The sequence below is a fragment of the Lactuca saligna genome, chromosome 5, assembly GCF_052625555.1.
Source record: "Lactuca saligna cultivar CGN05327 chromosome 5, ASM5262555v1, whole genome shotgun sequence".
Classification (NCBI taxonomy): domain Eukaryota; kingdom Viridiplantae; phylum Streptophyta; class Magnoliopsida; order Asterales; family Asteraceae; genus Lactuca; species Lactuca saligna.
In genome coordinates, this window is record NC_136421.1 from 252,976,853 (window position 1) to 252,986,361 (window position 9,509).

The window sequence follows — 9,509 nt, forward strand, 5'->3', positions numbered from 1 at the left end:
AATTAATACATATGAAGAAATATTAATTATCACATTTTTATGTTTCAATTAAGAGTAGCAAATCTAGCATTGCGTATACATTACTCGATTACTTGTGTATTACTCAAAACAAGAAAATCAAAAACAATTAACTAATCACTTCTTAAACTGGTATATATTTTTTTGTTAAGTCTTTATATATAATGTTTACAATTAAGACGGTGAGACAATGATATAGTTACTATATAACAACGTCATAGTTGAATACATTTTCTTTGTATTGTGCATGATAGTTATTTTATTTTATATGCATATAAAAGGTACTAAACATCAATGATAATTTTTTTTGTTTAATTTGTTTTTGATTATGTAAATTTTTCTAACCGTTGGGTTGGATGATGATTACAATGTGAAGCCTAATATAGTTAATCATGTGTGAAACTCTTCAAATGTAAAAATTAGTTAAAGTATTTGGTATATACCAGTACCAATATGTACCAACCAAATTTTTTGGTAGCTAAATAAAATGGTACCAACTATAGTTGGTACGGTACGCGGTTTGAAGAAAAAAAAATTGGTATCGTACCAATTCCACCCTTAATCTATCATAACGACATGTTGTCGGTATAAATTTGTCATATCCTGACGACTTGTTGTTGGTAAAAATAATTAATAAAACTTTATTATTTTCCAAAATAATTCTCGACGGAACCTATGCTGATGACATGCCGTCGATATAGGGGCACCTATCCCAACGATATTTTTCACCTATAACTACAAGGCTATGCCGACAACTCTGTAAAAAGTGTCATCAGCATAGGGGTTTATCCATGTAGTACCTGGTTTCTTGACCATTTCTATGGTTTAAAAAATGGGTGAAGATGGTGAAGTGGTTGAACTAAATAAAAAGATGTGAAGTGGGTATAGTGACTTTTTTTTCGTGGAGTTGCTTTTAAAGAGAACAATAGTTCAATAGTTCCTTATGGAAAACATTTTTCAAATATAGAGTTGATTTTAAATAGAATAGTAGTTCCCTGTGGAAAACATTTTCAGAGTACAATATTCTTATAATAAATTGTACTATTTGCATCAAGTGTTGTACATTGGTCTAGGATCCTAATCTTTAGTTGGGAATGCTGCGTTGATTATGTTCGGATAGTAGTGGCTCAAAACTAGTTAGTTGAAAAGATAGTTATTATATGAAAAATTAGTTGCTAGTTTATAAGCTAGTTAATAAGAAAAATAATATTTGCTAAACTAGTTGATAAGTTATCTATGGTTTTTTATAATTAATTAAGGATATATTGAAAAAAAAAAGAGTCATGAAAAGCTACTCTAAGTAACATTTTTAGAAAAATAGGTTATAAACTATTTATTTAAGGCTAGAATTTCGAAATGTTTGAATACTAGTATGTATTGGTTTAGGCTTTAATCAAAAGTCAAACAAGTAACTTCTTCATATCATTCGCACAGATCTAATCAAAGATATTGCATTAGAAAGAGATATAAAGTAACTTCGGCCTTAATCAAAAGTCAAACAAGTGACTTCATATCCATGGGCGGTCCTAGCTAGGTGCCCGGTGTGGCACCGGCAACACCTAGCTTCCGAGTACGAAGTAGAATTTTTTTTTTTTTTTAATTTTTACCTATTGTGCCACTACGTAAAAAAAATCGTGCAATTACTAAAAAAATTGTGCAACTACATAAAAAAAATATTGTCACTCTTTCGGGAATTACCGAACGAAAAAAAATAATAACGAACCAAATGTTTTATTCAATTGTAGTTAGTCCAATTGTCTAAAGCCCTAAAACCCAAATGAAACTTAATTTGATAAATTAGCAATTGGGCTAATTGCTTGGAAAAAAGATAGCCCAATAATCCTAATTGGTTGTAATTAATCCATCGGTTGAAAGAAAAAAAAAAAAAACACGATCGAAGATTACACAGGGGCAGGGGCGACGCACGAGGCAGTAGGCACGACTATCGACTTTTGCCTCCAAAATTCAATCGATCAATCGACCTTGAGGGCTAAGGCTTGATCGATTTCATAAAAGGATCAATCACAATTCACAATACTTGATGTCTTGATCGATTTCATAATGAAGCAAGTAAGTTTTACCGATTACCAATTCATTAAGATATTTGAAATTGATGTGTTTTTGAAGTTAGTGATTGACTTGGGTGAAATTGATTTGTTTTGTTGAAGTTATATTGTTTGCTTAGGTTATATTGCTATGTTTTTTATTGAATTGATTGTTTGATTAGGTGAAATTGATATGTTTTATTGAATTTATTGTTTGATTAGGTGAAAGCAACTTGTTTTATTGAATCGATTGTTTGATTAGGTGAAATTGATATGTTTTATTTAATTTATTGTTTGATTAGGTGAAACCAACTTGTTTTATTGAAGTCATTGTTTGATTAGGTGTAATTGTTATGTTTTTATTGAATTTATTGTTTGATTAGGTGAAAGCAAGTTGTTTTATTGAAGTCATCGTTATGTTTTTATAGGTTAAACTAAGTGGTTTTTTTACCAAAAGACAAAGACCTAATCCTAATGAAAGTGGTGAAGAATGTTCCCAAATACCAATCACCAATCAATCAATGCCTTCCGTTTCTAATCGTAATGCAACTCCACAAACACCAATCACCAATCAATCAATCCCTCCGGTTTCTAATGCAACTCCATAAACACAATGCTCTAACCAACCTAATGATAATGTTGACTTAAAGGATCTTCCAAAAGACCCGGCGGATAGGCCATTGATTACAAGTTACAAACCAAATATAAGAGATGATGTAAGAAGAGCATATTTGCTTCAAGGACCGTGTCAAGTAAGGGCACATAAGTTTCCTAAAAAAAATAGGTGATAGATTTAGAAGATTCGTTCCTTCATGGTTTGATGACTTTGATTGGTTGGAATATAGTGTGAAAAATGATAGTGCATATTGTTTATATTGTTATTTGTGTGGGGACCTCATGGAACAAAAATGAGAGGGAGATGCATTTGTTTCTCAAGGTTTTAATACTTGGAATAAAAAAGATGCATTTCGGACTCATGCGGGTGGTATTGATAGTTTTCACAACAAAGCAAAAGAAAAGTGTGAGTTTTTAATGAGGGAAAAACAAGCTATCAATGTAGTCTTGAGGAGGCAAACCGAAGCAGAGGATCATAAATATAAAGCTCGATTACGTGTTTCTATTATTGTTGTTAGACCGGGAATTTTTTTTTAATGTTTTATATTATGTGTGACGTGAAAAAAAAATTGTGCAACCCCTATTACTAATTTCTGCGTCCGCCCCTATTTATGTCACTCATACACATCTATTTAAAAAGATATTGGATTAGAAAGAGATATAAAGTAACTTATGAAGATTGAAAGAGAGACAATCCCAATTCAATATTGGCCTTCTACTTTTTTTTAGTTAATTACAACCCACTAGGACCCACTAGGGATTGTTCCGCTTGTTAGGAAGAAAGAGCATGAGAGAATGTCATTTCTTGATTGAGAAAATACACTAAGTACATTAGTCTTTCACTTTTGACTGTGGATTTTGTCTTGCAGTTGACTTCTTTCAACGGGATATACTGGTTAGAGAAGTGAAACCTTTAAAGACAAGAGATGCCGACAATCTCATCTAGTCTAGTATGATGGGACAATAAACGTTACTAATATTTAAAGAGTTATATACCATTTATTACAAAAGACATCTCCAACCTAATAACAAATCCCAATTTTACATTATTTTTTACACTATTTTACTCCGACCCAATCATTTGTTGTAATGAAAGGGTACTATAAAAGAATACAATAACACCATTTCTTTTGTAATATATAACATTTGGAATATCCATTTGTATACATGTTCTATAGTTCATGCATAATTTAATGGGATTAAGATAGTCGGCTGGCCGGCTGATTTAAGAAAGATCGACCATTCTTGATTAAGTATCCAAGCTTCACCTTAATTTGGCTTGTTCCACATGGAACTATATAGATACACACAAACATACATATACAAAAATATTGGGGTAGTTTATAACAAAAAAAATTCCTTAATTATATAACTTTACGAATGTGACTAGCATGAGCTACCAAATATATAAACAAGCACAACATGATTCAATAGCGATACCTCTAAAAATGTCTAAAAACATCATACTATTCATATCATTCATCTTAATTCATTCAGTCCTCCCAAGAACCCATGCAACAGTGAAATACAACATCACAAACACAGCTACACAAACCCCAGGTGGGATCAGATACGAGACCCAAATCGGTTTCAAACACAGTAAACACATCTTAAAGTCCTCAACCCAGTTCATATGGAGGCTCTTCCAACAAAAAATCAAAGAAGAAAGAGCAAACGTGACACACGTACACTTACTCATCGATGACATGGACGGTGTCGCCTACTGTGAAAACAACGAGATCCACGTCAGCGCAAGGTATATTGCAAATTACAAAGCTGATAATGATGATGTTAAGAGAGAATTCAATGGTGTGATGTATCATGAGATGACCCATGTGTGGCAATGGTCTGGAAATGGTTCGACCCCTGGAGGATTGATTGAAGGGATTGCTGATTTTGTGAGGCTGAAGGCTGGCTACATACCTAGCCATTGGGTTCAACCAGGGGAAGGTGACACGTGGGACTATGGCTATGATGTTACAGCTAGGTTTCTTGATTATTGTGAAGGTCTTAGAAATGGGTTTGTGGATGAACTTAATAAGAAGATGAGGTATGGTTATAGTGTTGACTATTTTGTTGACTTGGTTGGGAAGTCTGTTGATCAGTTGTGGAGTGAGTACAAGGCTGCATATCATTTATAATTATTAAATTTTATGACGAACTTTATTTTGAACATTAATATTTGTATGTCATCTACAAGGCGTAAGTTACTAAGCCACAGAAATAACATCAATAATGGTGTTGAAATTTCTTCGTTTCTTCATAAGATTTTTGGCAAATTCAAGAGCCCTTCGTTCACAATCTGATCTTTTCACAAGATCACTAATCGACTCAAAATCCTCCACATGAGCCACCCCAACAATTCGCCTGCAAATCAAAGGGTAATTTAGACATTTCACAAACAGTCAAACAACTCAAACATTATTACATTACCTTATCATTTTGGCAGCAGCAAATCCAAGAGAATCATGGAACAATTCCATCATGTATTTCTGTTTCAAAAGCTCCCGAAGCTCCAAATCATTATAAATTTCATGAATGTATGCCTCACCAGGGCCCTCTTTGTGTATATCCCAAAGAGACGTAAACTTTTTATAAAAAAGATTCCAAGTGTTTGCTATCGTATCCAGTATCCATGCTTTATATGCCTGCGTTCACAATAATTTTATAAAAAAATCCAAATTCTCATATGAAGCAATTAAAAGTCAAATAATATAACATACTTTTCGGTCATTATCATAATCTGCGTGTCCATCTTGTGCAAAATAAGCCAAAAACAAGTTTCCAATAAAAGCGCCAATGTCAAAGCCCATTGGCCCATAGAAAGCAAATTCTGGATCGATGACTTGAGTTGAATCTTTAGTAACCATGAGAGAACTAGTATGAAGATCACCATGTATTAAAGCTTGTGTTTTTTCACAAAACCTGCGCAATATATATAGGCATCAATTTGCGTGCAGAAATCTAACAAAAACATCAAAAAGAAAACGTAAAAGAAACATAGGTATTTGCGTCTGTATATACTTAGACTTTAGCTCAGAAACCTCAAGCTTCAAAATTTTATCATTCCGAATAGCTTCAGCATCAGTATCAAGAAAAGGTGATGTCCAACGATTAAATTCTGAAATCTTGTAAGGATCTGAAAACACCACTTGCTCTGTCAGCCTACATATCTCCACATTTGCACAAAATTCAGCCACTGCAAGTGGAAAACACATGAGTTATTTTCATATATTTATGCACAACATAATGAGAATTATAATGCTTCTTATAAACAGGAGTAATGGGTCACCTGCACTTTTGTGTTGTGTGGTTGTGAGATAAAGAAGAGATGTGTAAAACAGAGTGTTGGCCATAAATTCCGACATATGATCGGCTAATAATGGATACTCAACTCCAGCGATCAATCCTTTCCTCAAGATTATATGTGGAGGCTCTATGTATCGCATACCAATCAATGACATGGTTCTATCAAAGTGATAAACTTCCGGGACATGTTCAGGGGACAAATCATGCTGACGTTTAAGAGCTGTGGCTTCAAAATACGATCTTTCTTTGGCCATTGGCCATGATTCACCGATTAAACGTATATAAGGCACAGCCTAAGATCAAAAGCAACTTCAATAAGTATTTCCAGATGAAGAAATCAAGTTAATAGCCAGTGATCTTCCTGATTTGATGACTATTGACTATACCCCTTAGCTTAGAAGTTACAAACACGTATGAGATTATGTATTGGAAGTGTTAATTGGGGAAAAACCTGTTTAATGACAAGCGAACCAGATGGAGAGATGATGATGTAGACGAAATTGAGATTGCCATCCCCAACTTCTTTGATGTCCAAGTTATCAAGTTGATGAGTCCCCAGCTTCGAAGCCAAAGATGGCGTGGCTTTGATGTATTCCCTCAATGACTTCTCGTCCAGTACCCGGAACCCCTCCGCCGTCGTCATTTCTTCCGATTGGTCTCCGTTGAGGTTGGAAATTCTTTTTTCAAAAAGGCATGAAACTGCGTTAGAAATTATAGAAACTGAATATAAGAAGAATAGTAGTAGAAATTGTCTGCGTGGCACGCAGGCTTTGGAAAAATAATTATACATTGAACCTGGACGGTATTTGTTTTCATTCATGTTGTAACTTTTTTCTCTGAATCGTATTTTTGTCGGATATTGACTAAAAATGGGTTGAAATGTCAATATATAGGAGGTTTAAAAAGTAAATCATGGTTGGAAATTATACAAGGGGATAAATGTAACTTGCAAAGAAACTGTGTACCTGTTTTGCCAATTTATAAAAAAACCTTTAGAAGTTCTCAAATACAAAATCTAATAATAATCCTAATATAGTAATATATTTCTAATATGGCTAATGCATTCCCTCGGTCATAGCGGAGGAGGAACGGCGTGTCCTTTAGCTACCTGTTTAAGAACAAAATGGGTGTCATTTATCGATTTCGATGTGATTTTGATGTTGAACGAGAGAGTGTTGAATAGATATATGGTACTAATATTGCGAATGTACTTAGTGGATGATACGCTTAAGAGTACTCATGTGTGTGTCATATGGGCATGCATGTAAACACATACTTGTGATAGAGTCGCGATGTGTAGGCGTGTGAAAGTAAGGTAGTGGAGTACCTAAACGAGACTGCAGTTGAGTGTGGGATCTTCATACTATTCCACTTGTTCATCTTGACACACTCTAAAAGTTCAATGGCATATTTCTTTGAGGAAAGAACAAGCCCATGTTCCTGGTTGAGGACGTGAATGCCAAGAAAATCACTAAATGGTTCATGGCAAACTCACCTTTTAGTTTTCACATAATACTTTATAGTAGATGTGAGGAGGTGGTGAGAAACCGAGAATAATATCAACAACAATTTGTAAGGCATATCTGTCGCCAACGTGTGTTCTAACGTGTGTTCTATGTCATTCAAAAGAACCCTTAGGCCTTCCGGTATACGTGCAACGAGATGGCTCGTGGTTGAGGTGGACCACGACCATGACCATGCACACTAACCCGGTCGATCGTTATGGTCCGTGTTCCTAACGACGAAATGAAACGCCCAATCAAATGATTTTCCTTTCTTTTTATCTTACAACGGTCAATTTATTAAAAGTTTTAATTTTTTTTTCTCAGAAACTTAATACCTATATAAATCTAATAAATTCCTCACATTTTACTCTCATTCTAAACCAAAAAACACATGGACGATTTGGAATTATTAAAAGTTTTTGACTCGGATGATGACGGGTAATTTATTTCGACCTTCTTCAATGTTGTGCAAAACATTCATGATGAAGAAAGTTTGAATGTTGTTCGTACAATGACAGTCGTCAATCGTGATCGTTAAGCTGAACATAATTTATTGGTATGTAATTACTTCGTCAATAATTGTCTTTACAATGATCACGCATTTGAACGTCGTTTCAATGTAAATAAGGCGATATTTTTACGTATTAGTAATGTTTTAGAAGCCCATTATGATTTTTTCAAACAAAACCCGATGCTACAGGAATAATGAGTTTTAGTAGTATACAAAAGTGTGCAGTTGCTCTTAGGGAGTGTTTGAGATAACTTTTTCTGTTCAAAAATCCTTTTTATAAAATAACTTTTTGTAAAATGTCTTTTTCCAAAAGTTGCTTTTAAATAGTACAAAAGTTCCAAAAGTCTCAAAAGTCACGTTTTTGTGACTTTTGAAATCAATCTTTTTTTCCTCTTACTCAAAAATTGTTTAAAAAGAACTTTTTAAGTTAGACAAACATCTTTTGTATTTTTTTTTTTTGACTTTTCTGAAAAGTAGAAGTCAAAAAGTTGTTTTGTAAAGCATTCCCAAACACCCTCTTAAGTATTTGAGATACAGTATAACATTTAATGCATCTGACGAATACTTCAAAATATGCAAGACGACCGCAATTGATTATGTAGATTGGTTTTGAGCATGTGTGTATGAGGTTTTTCATCAAGAATATTTGCGTAAACCAACTCCACGTGATATTGAGAGATTATATTCGGCTCATGAACAGAGGCATAGATTTTCGGGTATGCTTGACAGTCTAGATTGTACGCATGTGACTTGGGAAAAATGTCCAAATACATGGCGTAGTCAATTCACTCGAGGAGATATGGGTGAACTAAGTATAATCCTAGAAGGTGTCGCGTCTCAGGATTAATGGATATGACATTCTTTTTTGGATTCGCGGGGTCTAACAACGACATTAACGTTCTTGGTCAGTCTCCACTTTTTAACGATCTTTGGACCGGTAAAGCACCTAATATGACGTTCTCGGTGAACGAACATTCGTACAAATACGGCTACTACCTTTGTGATGGGATATACCCGATTATTCTACACTTATGAAGGCATATTTGGTTCCTCAAAGTGAAAAGACAAAGTTGTTCACAAAGAGACAAAAATCAGCGATGATGGATATCGAGAGGGCATTTGGAGTCCTCAAGCCGACATGACATATAATGAAATACGCTACACGACTTTGGGATAATGATAGAATTAAACGAATGGTCCTACATGTATTATAATGCATAATATGATCATTGAAGATCAAAGTCAAACGATTTGCACGTACGATCCGGATGTTGTCGTCATCTCGCTTAAAGAGTTCGTAACTGGAACGAATGAAATTTTATCATGAGTTGTTGAAATTCATAACATCGAAACCCTGTTTCAATTTTCGAGAAGATGTCGTGGATCATTTGTACCAATTCAACATGATCGAATATTAGAATTTTTTATTTATTTACTTGTGTGTGTGTGTGTGTGTGTGTGTGTGTATATATATATATATATATATATATATATATATATATATAT

The 9,509-nt window shown here is 34.1% G+C and overlaps 2 protein-coding genes across 2 annotated transcripts; one reads left to right on the plus strand and one right to left on the minus strand.

Moving 5' to 3' along the window:
* Positions 1-4,018: 4,018 nt before the first annotated feature.
* Positions 4,019-6,703, minus strand: LOC145047376 (methylthioribose kinase-like). Its single transcript, XM_078995632.1, has 6 exons — positions 6,439-6,703; positions 5,971-6,280; positions 5,703-5,877; positions 5,402-5,603; positions 5,112-5,326; positions 4,019-5,045 (listed from the first exon to the last, which is right to left on the minus strand). The coding sequence occupies exons 1-6, from the start codon at positions 6,628-6,630 to the stop codon at positions 4,889-4,891; spliced, it is 1,251 nt and encodes a 416-aa protein (XP_078851758.1). The 5' UTR covers positions 6,631-6,703; the 3' UTR covers positions 4,019-4,888.
* LOC145047377 (uncharacterized) lies at positions 4,098-4,839 on the plus strand. Its single transcript, XM_078995634.1, has one exon. The coding sequence runs from the start codon at positions 4,127-4,129 to the stop codon at positions 4,817-4,819; it is 693 nt and encodes a 230-aa protein (XP_078851760.1). The 5' UTR covers positions 4,098-4,126; the 3' UTR covers positions 4,820-4,839.
* Positions 6,704-9,509: the final 2,806 nt, after the last annotated feature.

Excerpts from the sequence above, each read along its gene's own strand:
- LOC145047377 (XM_078995634.1), top strand. The coding sequence starts at position 4,127 with ATGTCTAAAAACATCATACTATTCATATCATTCATCTTAATTCATTCA.
- LOC145047376 (XM_078995632.1), bottom strand. The coding sequence starts at position 6,630 with ATGACGACGGCGGAGGGGTTCCGGGTACTGGACGAGAAGTCATTGAGG. Across the intron at positions 6,281-6,438 it reads GTTCGCTTGTCATTAAACAG|GCTGTGCCTTATATACGTTT; the intron begins GTTTTTCCCCAA and ends TTTTGATCTTAG. Across the intron at positions 5,327-5,401 it reads ATTATGATAATGACCGAAAA|GCATATAAAGCATGGATACT; the intron begins GTATGTTATATT and ends TTGTGAACGCAG.